At 39.8% G+C, this 13,771-nt stretch overlaps 1 protein-coding gene across 5 annotated transcripts in view; it reads left to right on the top strand.

Annotated features, from left to right (window-relative positions):
• Positions 1-53: 53 nt before the first annotated feature.
• The window catches only part of LOC133504635 (stromal interaction molecule 1-like), a 33,840-nt gene continuing 20,122 nt past the window's right edge, over positions 54-13,771 (top strand). For 4 of the 5 annotated variants that reach the window (XM_061827098.1, XM_061827099.1, XM_061827096.1 and 1 more), the window contains exons 1-6: positions 1,120-1,302; positions 2,734-2,861; positions 7,373-7,503; positions 9,420-9,534; positions 12,193-12,304; positions 12,446-12,561. In XM_061827098.1, the coding sequence (XP_061683082.1) occupies positions 1,247-1,302; positions 2,734-2,861; positions 7,373-7,503; positions 9,420-9,534; positions 12,193-12,304; positions 12,446-12,561 (658 nt within the window). In that variant the 5' untranslated portion in view covers positions 1,120-1,246. Of the gene's footprint in view, positions 160-1,119; positions 1,303-2,733; positions 2,862-7,372; positions 7,504-9,419; positions 9,535-12,192; positions 12,305-12,445; positions 12,562-13,771 lie in introns of those variants that run through there. The other variant, XM_061827097.1, reaches the window with a different exon arrangement.

Genomic DNA, 13,771 nt, shown 5'->3' with positions numbered 1-13,771 from the left:
CTGATCTAAGAAAAGAAAAAAAAAAAAGACTGGTTGGCTCATTGGCCACCTAAACAGAAGTTGCCTTCCGCCATCTTGATACTCCCAAAACAACCATGGCGACCTGTGCAGCGGCTGCGTTAATTGCCAGTTTCGTGGCTGTGAGAAAACATTCTATAGGTAAGTTACAAAAATTGTTTGTAAAAGGTTTTTTATTTTCCGATTAGCTTAATTGACTTGAACAAAGTTTTGTTTACGTTTGTTGTTGTTCACTGTTCAGTCTCAGCATCACTTTTATCGGCCGGCGTTTTTTTGCGAAGAAGCCCATGTAAATATTTTCCCAAACTTCATCAGTGGATAAGCAAGAAAACACATTTTATGTGAAATTTTTTGATGAATTTCATAATACAGAACTCTGCAAATTGAATTTGATGTTCAAATAATAGGAAACAAGTTTAAATTTTTTGTCTGAAATAGGTCATCGCAGAGACAACAAATGAACAATGCGTTTAGCATGTATTTTCTCAATGCGAGTCCTTATTTCCAAAAATATATCTAACTGATTGACTTGACATTTTTGTGTTTTTATGACAAAAAATGCTTCGTTTTTTTTGCTATGTTATGATGATAGCGCTTCACAGCGTATTTTGGGAAAAGTTACTGTCATGGAAATCGAGCCCTAGGTAAAATGCAAGGTTTCTTGGTAGTCACAGTGTTTATATGTCTTTGCTTTGCACTTAGCCTTTTTTGGCTTACCAAGTCGAATTAAAAATCTTTCATGTTACCAGAACTGAAAAGCTCAAGCTCCAGTTTTAACTCTACATGCCAAACTTTGAGGAAAAACCCCACCATAATCCAACCTGTAAACCATGTCCGCCACACGTTTTGGGAGTACCAAGATCAACTGTCACGGTCAACTGGCTTCAACACACCGACATACCGCTCGATGTGTATGCGCTCTCCAGTCTCTCTTTTTTTTTTAGGGCAGTGGTCATACGATGTAGTTTCCCACAATCATCCACTAGATGGCCACCTTTAGCCATGCCTCCCAACGAGGTCCGTGTGAACTCCGTACTGTAGGGGGCGAGCGTTCCCTTTTGACAACCGGGAAGGGGAATCAATGAGCGTAGAAGAATTGGGTTAAGTTGCGTTCCAACATTCTGCGGCTCTTCCAGCTCCGGCTGTGGCCACTCTGTCAGCCTCTCCGCCCGTGGGGGAAAGACCCAGACGCAGACGTCTTCCTCCCCCTTTTTTTTTTTTTTTTTAAATGTCCGAAGCGATTAGGACGTCCTTAAACAAACGCAGATTCTCTATTCATGACACGTAAGTTTTGTTCCACTATTGACTGGGAGCTGCGATGCTGGTGATGTTGTAGCAGCAGCTACTACTTCATAAGCGTCCTACCCGTCGTCATTTTTTTTTTAAACATCAGACTTGAAACCTTGTCATGAATTATCACTCACTCTTAACAGTGTTGGAAATATTACAATGATGAAAATGGCGCGCGTTTAAGACTTATTTCCTCGTTGTCACGCAACGCTAGCTTAGACTCGGCAGCTGAACTGGCATTCGCCTTATAATTGGTGACATTTATTCATGTCAATGAGTGTTTGTTTATTCCACTGTTGTTGTTGTTGCAAGCAGAACACTTTAGTCATTTGTGTCCCAGGGCCAACCAAGTCACGGAGACCCCCCCATTGAGAGATTTGGAATATTAACGTTGAACATTATTTGAGAAAATTCTCCTATATCCTTAAAAACCTTTTCAAAGAAGATAATTTAACAAATCATTTCAAATTCTTTAGTACTGGTAAGAACATTTAGGTATATAGGCTGCCATAATACTCAGATCTTGTTGTCCAGCTGGGTGGTATGGACATATCTACTGTATATCCTGTAAAAATTTTGTATCCCTATAGTGATGAACATGCCCATGTAATTTTTTTCTTAAAATTACATGCACAATTTTCTGATATTTTCTCATTTTATTTATAAAATAAGTATTTTACACGGACCACAATTAAATGAACAACATATAAATACAAATAAAGTAAATTCCATTCAAACTATTTGCAGTCCAACTACTTGTCAAGGAATGCAGTGAAGCGCAAAGAGTTAAAATAAATACAGCAATGCTTCAACTATCATTTAAGTATGCCTAACATTTTATCCACTAAAAGTATTGCCAAGTGTAAGAAAATAAATTATGATACGATATCACCATTTCTTTACTATCCACTGACCTAAACTCAATTAAAAAAAAAAAATCCAACTTTGATTAATAAGGCATCCAAATGATCAATCATCAACATTTTGCTTTTTGACTATAGTACTCGTCAACATGTTTAATTTACCCAGACTAATTCACGCTTTATTATTTCTCTTAATTGAAATAAATCCGGAATTTTCGTTCCCTGGAATTGGTTGCGGTGGGACAGTATTTGTTTGTGAGACTGGTGATCGCTTAAACTGGAGCAACGTCTGGCCTTTAATCATCTTGGATGCTAATATGTGCCCTGAGAAGAAGAAATACAGGTTTGATTGTACATTTAAATTTTAAACATCACGAGGAAAGCCAGTGACTTTGTCTCAATATTGAAGAAGAGCCTCACCTGAGAAGTAATAGTTTTCTTTCATATCAATATCTTTTGCTATTTTCCTAGCCCGAAATATCAGCTCTCTAACATTGTACTCCAATTGTGTCCATAATTGGTCGGCAGGATGATTCAGCCTCTTCTTCTCTTGTGTGTGCAGCGTTAGAGCAGTCATGGAGCTCAACAAAATCGTGACCCTGTGGATATTTGGCTTGTGTCTCATCGGAGGAAGTTGGACTGACAGGCCCAGCTCGTCCACGGCAGACGCTGCTGAAAATGGAATATCAGGTAAGCAGGGCTGCAAAGGGGGTTGAAATTTACAGTAAATATCCAGAAGGTTTTTGGTAAATTTCTAGCGAAAGTTAAACGGGAATTTTGGTTGTGTTTGTTTTAGTTGGATGTAGTCCAAAATATATTTCAGGATCAGATTTAATGTCCAAGTGTGTAAAAACACAAAAGAATTTTTCTCCAGCAGTTGTGGCTGCCCTGGTACGACACACAGAACAAAGAACAGGAGACATTTCTCTTTATTGGGACTATTCCTTATAAGACGTGCAAGATGTAAAATCCATGCAAATAAATGTCTTCACAATGTCAATTGTGCAAAGACAGCAGTTTAAAATGGCAAATCGTGCGGTCTCTAAAATTTGAAAAAAATACACATTTAAAAAAAAATATATGTATATATTTGACCTGAAGCCTACCTTCCGTTTTGATGGTACAATTCCCCCCCCCATAATAATTTTTTTGTCCTCTTTTATTGTCCATTTTGTATCATTATATTTGTCAGTTTTTATGTGAGATTTTAGTCTGTCACAAATTCCCAACTTCTTGACTTTTGAAAACAACTCATTTTTTTGTCCACTTTTTAAAAATGTACATTACTCAAATTTGTACTTCCGTCGAGATGTGCTGTTAAATCACTGATCTATGCTAATTCTGTAATAGTCATATTATGATACACAATAAATGATTTTTTTAATGCCTCTGAAATAATGAAAAGAAAGACCCAAACTCATTATTTTTTTATTACTTTTAGAATTTTGTACATTTTGATTTTTATGACTGTTGTCATCATAATTTCCTTTCTTCTTTCTCTATTAAATAATTTTCGTATGGTGCACCATTGAGGTAAAATAAATAAGACTAGCCTGGTTTGTATCAATCATTCCAATTAAATCGGTTTAGAACCCCAAGCCGAATGAAAATGTTCCATAAAAGCACCGTAGTTGGAATAAACAGGCCGAATCTGAATCATTTGTTTTCACAGGGATGAAATAATCTTTTTTTTTTTTTTCAAAACTTGAATTTATATGGATTCTTTCGTTCACAACGGAGCCAGGAAAAGCTCATGCTGTCCGCGCATGCTTCTTCTTGACGTGAATGTGAGGGTGATGTCATCGTCATAAATATCAAGTTTTTTTCATTATTGTTTTTTTTTCTTAAATACAAAAATGATACCCAACTGCTGTGCTGAATAGACAACAGTCCTCCGTCTCGATAAATGACGCGGCATTGACAACAACGTGCGCATGTCTCGCGGCTGTTCCGGTTGCTGATAAATGTTAGAGCACATCATGTATACTCTCGAACGGAATAGATCACATGGCATGTAAACATTTGACTGCAGATCTTCAATTGTGTAATTGTCTTGTCATCACAACGGTACCTGTTTAAACTATTGTGTATTTTATTTATTGACTTATAAGTTAATGTAATTACCTGTCACAATGTTCACTGGGGGACAAGTTCAAGTCAGGCAGCTAGACTAGAACTTTGAGCGCAACTTTGGGCAGGTTCTATATGTGGCCCAGCTGAGAATAGCCCGGCCGGGCCCGCATTCTCCAGCGAGCATCAAAACGCTTAGTCAGACAGGAAGCAATTGACCTAATGGCCGCCGGCGCTGTTTATCATTGCTAGAGTTATGGCGAGGCGACGATTCCCAATGAATTACTTGACACCAACATGGTGGACACCTGCAATATGTAATTCAAGCCATAAGAATAGACCTTTTCACAATGATGTCACACAAAGTACTGGGTGGGAATCGACGGCGCTTTCCACTAGTAAACAAAACCCTTCTTTGTCTTTTGTCTGAGGCAGCGCCTTTGCGAAAATGGGAACTAGCTTGAATGATGAGCTACAACAGGGGTGTCAAACTCATTTTTGTCGCGGGCCACATTGTACCGGCGGTTTCCCTTAGAGGCCATTTGTAATAGTTCACCTTGTTAGGAAGCAAACGAGGCAGGCAAGATGAAATTCACCATAACAGCTTGGATATTTTCTTTTTACACAAGAAAAGAACATCAAGAGTGTGTCTTTTGTTGAGGAAACGGAAGAGGCAAAAAATTACAACAATCACAAATATATAGGAAATGAACAATCCAGACAAGTACAACAGTAATCGTTGGCACAATTAAAATGATTACACTATAAAAACAGCATGGTGGGCAGCATGGTGAAGTAACAGCTGGCATGTCTGCCTCACTCTCAGGAGATCTGTTTGCATGGGTTTTCTCTGGGGAGTCCTTTTTTTCCCATGTTAAGTAATTTCATTGAAAACTGTAATTGAATAAAGTGAAGCGTCTGTATGGGGCCCAGCATTTTGTTTATTTTTAGTAGATGATCGATATCCAGTCTCACAATGAGCTTTACTTTCTTTCGGACTTCGCATGAGCGGTAGCTGCTCAGGCGGTTTAGTTGGAAAGGTATGGCATGTGGTTTTCACCACCAGCGGCTTGCGAAACAGGAGCTCTTTAAAAAAAAAATGGCAGAAAGAAAAAAGCAGGCTGACTGGTTTGTAAATCTCTTATCTGCTTGTCAAAGTTTTGCAAGGCAAATGATGTGGGGAAAAAACGCTGAGTCGCAGGTGAAGTAACCTGTTGGGTGCATCTCTTTTGGGGTGGGGGGTGAGCCGCCCTCCTCGCTCTTAAGGCTAAAAAGCAAAATCTTTCTGTGGCAAAATGTTAAAGGACTTTTTGTTAAGTTTCGTATAACTTGTCATAATAAGTACTCCTGTGAATGAAGAGTCCAAATTGGGATGTGGAAATCACGCCGGGAATTATTGTATATTCTCATGAAATATACAGTGAAGAAAAGTATTTGAACACCCTGCTAGATTGTAAGTTCTCCCACTTTTTTGTTAAAAAAGTCATACTTTGTGATTTCAGTTTTTTTCTTTTTAGATTATCCCTCTCACAGTGGATATGCACCTACGATGAAAATTTCAGACCCTTCCACGAATTCAAAGTGGGAGAACATGCAATATAGGAGGGTGTTCAAATACTTGTTTTCTTCACTGTATCTCAACCAAAACACACAAAAAAGTATGCGGTATATAAATATTAATAGCTGCATGACATATAAAGGCAGGCCAAGCTCAATGAGTTCATGCATACCCTATGGTAAATATTGTATATAACGTGGTAACTACAGTGCCTTTCTGGAAAATGATCACAACCACAGTCAAAAGAAGAGCATGTGTGTTTTTAAAAAGAAAAAAATAATAACTCAAAACAAAATGGCAGTCAAAGATAATCCGTGAGGGATTTCAGCATTTAATTTTAGGGTGGTGATCAACACTACATTGTCTACTTGAAAAAGATCAAGGATCTTGTCCGGTGAAGACCACACGTCCTCCGATTTTTTTTTTTTTTTGTAGTTTCTTAAAAGGGAAATGACTCAAAGTGGAGATATACATACAGTGAAGTGTCTACAGTTGAACTCAGTGCACTCAGATATTGAAGCATTTAATGCATATTAATGTCTATATTGAGACTGTGAAGTTGAGCACATTCTGTTCCGTTCTGCGATTTAAGGCATTTACCGTATTTCATTAACACAACCATGAGACCAATAACATCTTCCCGTTTGTTTTTTCCTGAAAAGAAAACAACTCGCGACAAAATGGAGAGACAGTGCAATATGTAAGGTTATTATTTGTAATTGGTATTTTTGAGACCTCAGTTATGGCCCGCTTCGGATATCCCCGCTGTGCAAACTTCTAAAATGGAGAAAAAAGTTTTAGCAGCAGTGCATATCAGTCAGCCTGCGTAATCAGAAACACACACAGAAACATGACTGTTTGCTGCACTTCACAAAGCCAAACATTTGTTGTGCATTCCAACCCCGTTTTTCCTCCGTGCAGAAGACTTTATCAGCGAGCCTTCAGGAAGGAGGAAGCGGGTGCAAAAGGGAAGGAGGTGCCGGGAAGGAGACCGGAGTCACTAGATATGGCCCCACTGACAGATTGGCCAATTATGCGATTGCATCATCGTCATCTGTCTTTCATGTTAAAGAGTCCATGGCAGTATTTCAAGTCACAAGAGAAATAATGAGCCTTAAACCCATCCTGTTATAATTCACAGGTCATGAAAATGTTGGACTATTTACCCCAAATTCCAAACGGTATGTTTAGCGAAACACAACACTGGTCCACTCCGAAAGAACAGCATGGTGGAGAAAAATTATGAACAGTCAGCATGAGCATAAAACCTTAGGGCCTATGCTGTAAAGTAAAATAGCCGTAAAAGCCGACTAGAACAACTGAACTTTATTTGCGGTTAATCAGTGGTTCTTAAAATATTAGCAGGTGTCTGCTGATTCCTACGTTACATGAATCTGAATGGGTTTGGTTAATTCTGAACATGGCAGATTATCTGTTTTATATTTTTACTTCCCCCTCTCAAAAAATATGCTTTTTCCCCAGTGGAGTTGTTCAGGATCATTTCCATTAATCACAAAATCCTTGCATTGGAACAAGGGGTGTGTAGACTTTTTATATCTCTGCTATTTCACAGATTTCTGTCGCATCGACGAGACGCTGTGCCGGGACGAGAACCCCGTCCTCAGCTTCGAGGCTATCCGCAGCATCCACAAGCAGATGGACGACGACAAGAACGGCAACGTGGATGTGGTGGAGACGGACGGGGTAGGTGGCGCCGGACAAAAATGCCGTCGATTCCCTCAGCCCTCTGGAATCCAATTTTGTCATCAAGGGGGAAAATTAGTAACGTCATTCCTCTCTGCTGGTGGAGGATTTCTCATTAGTGCTGTCCGCTGCGCTTTCTCCGGTAGTAATTTCTGTCAATCATTAACGTCATGTACACAAGGATGACCCACATTGCTTGTAACAGAATGCAACACAGCGCAGCACGATCCATTTGTTTTGCAGGCTTCTATTTCTTTGCTATCGTGATATGTCATTTACTGTCTTCGAGTTAAGGAAGCCACATTTATTTTTTTATTTTTGGGTATGAAACTTTAGGTTGGAGGCTGACCTAACTGACCATATTATGCATTTGTTATGTGCTTTAGTCTAAATAGCCCAAGGATGATCAATTTTCTTGTTTTGCTGAAATGAGCCTGTTTTGATGGGTGGAGGTAGCACCCCTCATTTCAAAAGGGAGGGTTTATTTTAAATATGAGTGATTTGAGTTATTGAATGAGTTAAAACTGGTAATCAAGGTACCACTGTCTACAGTATATAGACAGTATATAGGATACTTTTCATACTGTGAAGAAAATAAGTATTTGAACACCCTGCTATATTGCATGTTCTCCCACTTAGAAATCATGGAGGGGTCTGAAATTTTCATCGTAGGTGCATGTCCTCTGTGAGAGATGATCTAAAAAGAAAAATCCAGAAATCACAATGTATGATTTATTTTTTAAATGATTTTTGTGTGATACATCTGCAAATAAGTATTTGGACACCTGCCTATCAGCTCGAATTCTGACCCTCAAAGACCTGTCAGTCCGTCTTTAAAAGTCCACCTCCACTCCATGTATTATCCTGTGAAGCATGGGGGTGGTAGCATCATGCTTTGGGGGTGTTTTTCTGCACATGGGACAGAATGACTACACTGTATTAAGGAGAGGATGACCGCGGCCACGTATTGTGAGATTTTGGGGAACATCCTCTTTCGCTCAGTCAGAGCATTGAAGATGGGTCGTGACTGGATCTTTCAACATGACAATGAGCCGAAGCACACAGCCAGGAAAACTGAGGAGTGGCTCCGGAAAAAGCATATCAAGGTTCTGGCGTGGCCTAGCCTGTCTCCAGACTTAAACCCAATAGAAAATCTTTGGAGGGAGCTGAAACTCTGTGTTTTTCAGCGACAGCCCAGATACCTGCCTGATCTAGAGAAGATCTGTGTGGAGGAGCGGGCCAAAATCCCTCCTGCAGTGTGTGCAAACCTGGTGAACAATTACAGGAAATGTTTGACTTCTAATTGTAAACAGTCTACTGTACCAAATATTAACATTGGATTTTCTCAGGTGTCCAAATACTTATTTGCATCTGTATCAAACAAATAAATCGTTAAACAAATCATACATTGGGATTTCTGGAGTTTTCTTTTTAGATGATCTCTCTCACATAGGATCTGCACCTACGATGAAAATTTCAGACCCCTCAATGATTTTTAAGTGGGAGAATTTGCAGTATAGCAGGGTGTTCAAATACTTACGTTCTTCACTGTATATGGTACCCCCTTAATTAAATGGCTACAGTTTCGCTTGAGGGCTTTATTTGTTGTGGTAGTGGATGATTAAACAATGAAGTCTTGTGTTAAGTATCACTTGACACCACTAATAGTCATTAGCAACGAGTGCACATGTTTTATGCATGTTAACGTGTCCTATATAAAAAAACAATAGTACTGAACCTTCTCTGTTGTTCCAGATCATTTACGGCTTGACAATTGTGTAATTATCTTTGAGTGCCCTTTTTATTCTATTCATTTTTGCAGCTTTCTCCGCGTGTCAAAAACCATCGCCACATCTCGAGTAAGACAAAAAGACTCTTTTGTCACGTATTAAACTGTGAATGTGGTCATCCGGCAGTTCTTGAGGGAGGACCTGAACTACCACGACCCCAAGGCCAAGCACAACAGCTTCCACGGGGACGACCAGTTCATCAGCGTGGAGGATCTGTGGAACGCATGGAAGGGATCTGAAGGTATCGCTTTGACTGTTGGACTCCTAGAATCGTTAAAAATTATTGGAAATAAGGAGGATTAAGATGGAGGGGTATCTAGGGGAATTTTATTTAGGATTTGTTGCGGTCTAAGAAGTTTCTTGTTCCAGTTCTTCGTCCATTCACTTCCTATAAATTGGAACAAAATGCAAGTTTTCATTCAGGTCTATATCACTCTCACAGATTAGGATATCTTGCTATTTATAAGTATATGTTTAAGTAATGCGAACATTTTGGGTCTATTATATAAACTATGCATAGCATCGAGCCCAAATTCCAGATAAAAATATCTCCTAAAGCATTTATTTGAAGAAAAAGAAAATAGTCCAATATACCAAAAAAGGTCTTTTTTTTTTTTTGGGCCCCTCAATTTGTCCTAAAGCAGTATGTCTAGGTAATTTGATTTGGTACTTAACTTTCTAGGCCTGTGCCCTTTTAGTTTTGTGATTGCCCTCAATGTTGTAGTCTATGTAACTACAGTATTGATTTGTTGCCATCTGGTGGCTTTTTGGAAGGAAGTTAATTGAGGAGCTTCATTTAGACAAAATGAGTCCTTTGCCAGCATCTTGTAGAAGCTATAGACAATTACAGCATAGTATAAACACAGTTTTGGGTGAGAATTACTCTTTTCACTGTACGCAGCAGGGCTCGGTCCCGACCCACCCTATCAACTGTGAAAATGATCGAGTAATTATTTTAGCTGCCTATGCCTGAAAGAGTGTCTGTAAGCGATCCTTTCTGAATGTTACAGGATTGAAATGATTCGGCTAAATTACCAAAGTCATGTCTAAAACGAAAGTATTTCTTCTTTTGTAGAAATCAGGGGAGGCGCTTTATTTAGTCCGGCCATAGCTTTGCTTGTCAATAGTGTGTGTAGATTTAAAAATAAAAAAAATATATATCTAAATATATATATATATTTTTTTTGCTCTTAGTGGCAGGGTTCAGTTCTTCCCTATCCCCTATGGGAACAGTGTATGTTTTTTTTAAATGCCTTTTTTCATTTTTCATTGTGTGAATAATTTGTGACTCACGCAATCCGCTACTTGACCTTCTCGCTCACTTGGTACTGGTCGAGGCGCCCTATCTGCCAGCGTGTCGAGCAAAGAGCAGCACACTCTGCAGCATCCTCCAGCCTGTCGACGCCAAAAACGACACTCGCGCTGTCGCCCGCCGCTTCCCTCCCACGCTTTCATGTGGCGCGCCGTATCTGGCTATCACGCCTTTCGCACCCTTTCTGTCTACCGCCTTTTCTCACACTTGTAATGCGCTCGCACACCTTGACTTTGCGCCATCAGCTGGGGAGCTGGTTAGGTTACCACCTTCAAACCCCCACCCCAACGCCTCCCCTGCTTCACTGTTATGAAACCGATCGCTCGTTTGGAAGACAGCCTGGATATAATGTTACCGGCGCGCCCTGGCTACAACGCAAAGTAAACGATCGTTTTGTTACCGACCCCAAAGTTGGCCAACTACTCAGTGGTGCAGTTCACTTCAGCTCATTCTTTTTGTTTCTCCCCTCGTTTTTCTGTGGCTTATTTTTTTTTTAAACACCAAGTACCACTTACTAAAAAGTATTTGGCCATACTACCATCATAACCATAATAATATGCAGTATGTAGTAGGCCTGAGTGTTTCTCAAAAACAAGATGTTCTAGTCCTCCAAATAATATTGTAACCCATTAAAGGTCAAGTGTCATGAAGTGGATGATTTTTAGCATGTTATTAATGAAAAAATGGCAGCCGGTATGGACCCATCCGTTATTTTCACCACAAAACATAATTTTGACGTATATGGCTTTTTGTAACTCCCGCCATGAAAATATTGGGCGGGGAGGTGGTTTGGCCGTGATCCGCATATCATCTAAATATGGCTCGAAACAATCTGCTAATATTGCCCCGGACAATTCATTCGATTGTAATATGTTCTCTTCTTCGAAAAGAGCTTCCGTGTCTGAAGGGGCGTGTCCTACAGTCGGGGCCACAGCGTGTTTTCAATGGCGAATGTCTGGGGTGGCATCTCGGACAGTAGATACAGCCAATATGGCGACCACTTGGATGTCAAATGACACTTCCACAACTTTGCGCATGGATGACGCGCTCTCCGCTCATATTTATTTTTTCGTATAGACATTGAAGTGAATAATGTTATGTATTTTTCATTTCAACATCTATTTTTAGAATATTTATAAGGAGGATACTTGACCTTTAAATCTGATTCTGATAATACTCTGTTTAAATATAGGGAAATAAAACACTGTACTGGAATCATGCTTCAATTAAGTTGTATTGCACATAAGTTACGTAAAATTTGTTCCCACGTAAATATTTAAAAACAAGCATTTCTTAAAGATTTAATCATTGGGCTGATAGCATTCAGAAATCCCCGAAGTCATTTAATGATCTTTTCAAGTAAATTATGTTTCTAAATACATTATACATGTTTGAGGATGATTACTGAAAACATGGCAAAGACTGAGAACTATGTAATATAGTGTTGAGCTGTTTTTATGTTTTTAAATGTAAATTACGTAAAGTCATAACGAGAGCTGCTTCTAATGTTTGATCTTTAGTCCAAGCCACATTTCGAGGAAAATTCACTTACTAAGGGAAGGCCTTGTTCCTTCTCGCTGTCCTCAGTGTATAACTGGACTGTGGACGAGGTGGTAGAATGGCTCATCACCTATGTGGAGCTGCCGCAGTATGTGGAGGCCTTCCGCAAAATGAGTTTTAACGGGAGCGCCATGCCCAGGTGAGTAAAGTGCTAATTCTTCATTCTAAACTGTGTGATGTTTGGTGGTTTTCCTGCTTTGTGAGGATTATTGAAAGAAATCCAACGTGTGCTTGCATCTCGCCTTAACTTCCTTCCCCGTCCATGTCTGTTCTCTCTCAGGCTGGCCGTGAAGAACACCACGCTGATGCACTCCATCCTCAAGATCCTGGACCGCAGCCACGTTCAAAAGCTGCAGCTCAAATCGTTGGACACCGTGCTGTTTGGAGCGCCCCTCAGTAAGTGCCATCATTCATCATTTTTTTCCCCTCAGGGTGTGATTTTCTGATGAGTTCCACATGGTTGTTATTAGCTTCATAAAAGCTGAGAGCAAAGGTGGAGTCAGACTTTTATTTTTGACTAAAATCATGCAATGTTGGAGGACTCTTCCCCCACTGTCATATGTATGTAATATCAATTGTGATAGTTACTAATTTATTTGATTAATCAATGCAGAACCTCTAAATTTAAACACCCCAAATCTCATACAAAAACCTGCGTGATACGCTAGTCAATGTTATCCACTAGCACTAGCCACTTGCTAACGGCCCAAACAGGTGAGGTTCTGGGTTAGCTGCACTGGTGATACAGTTGCGTGGGAAAAAAGGAAACGTCACGGCTGTCGTTATCTTGGTTTCATCTGACCAAATAATCTGACCATGTGACCAGCCAGGGACAAGCATCGTGACACTGGCTGGCCTACTTTGTCGACTCGGTGCTCTGCGTGAAGGAGCTGGGGGGGCGCACAGCGTGGAAGGGGAGTCTGCTCGTGGCATGTGTCACCGTAGATTTTGGCAGCTTGGAAGAGTCAAGCGAGTGACGTCTGGCTTTGACAGCCTCTCCAAGCAGTCGCGCTCCCTCTGACTGTGGCTCCCTCAGCGCCACTGCAGCATTTTGAGACACACGCACAATGAAGCCCGTCTTCATCTGCCCAACATTACGTAATTCAACACGCCGATTTGAAGTGCATCTGTTGCATATCATGCATTGATATATCATGCTTGGTTGTTGGACTAAAGCTTGCCTGGTGTGTCATATACAGTAAGCTCAATTGAGTGGCGTACACTCACTCCATGTTTTCATCATGGGGGATACGATTCCAGAACCACTGACATATTTTAAATGCATTTAAACTTATTAAATAAGTTTTGAAGCACATTCTAAACTTATTTGAAAATTTACTTTTGAACTCAAGATATTGTTCCTGTGAGGCAGATGTTAAACACTACCCCACTTGGTACCTCCCATTGGTGTTTTTGTAGTATGTATGTATGTGTGTAATAACTGAATTGTTACTGTTGCACTTGAATTTGTTTCCTAAAAAGAAGACAGTATTGTTGTTGCACTTTCCACAAAAGAAAACAATTCATAAAATTGAGCTGTCCCTGAAAAACATGAAGAAAAGGGAATAAAATATATTTTATGTTATTAAATGTTTGTTACTACTGT

The sequence above is a fragment of the Syngnathoides biaculeatus genome, chromosome 8, assembly GCF_019802595.1.
Source record: "Syngnathoides biaculeatus isolate LvHL_M chromosome 8, ASM1980259v1, whole genome shotgun sequence".
Lineage (NCBI taxonomy): Eukaryota > Metazoa > Chordata > Actinopteri > Syngnathiformes > Syngnathidae > Syngnathoides > Syngnathoides biaculeatus.
This window is presented reverse-complemented; position numbering and strand designations above follow the sequence as displayed.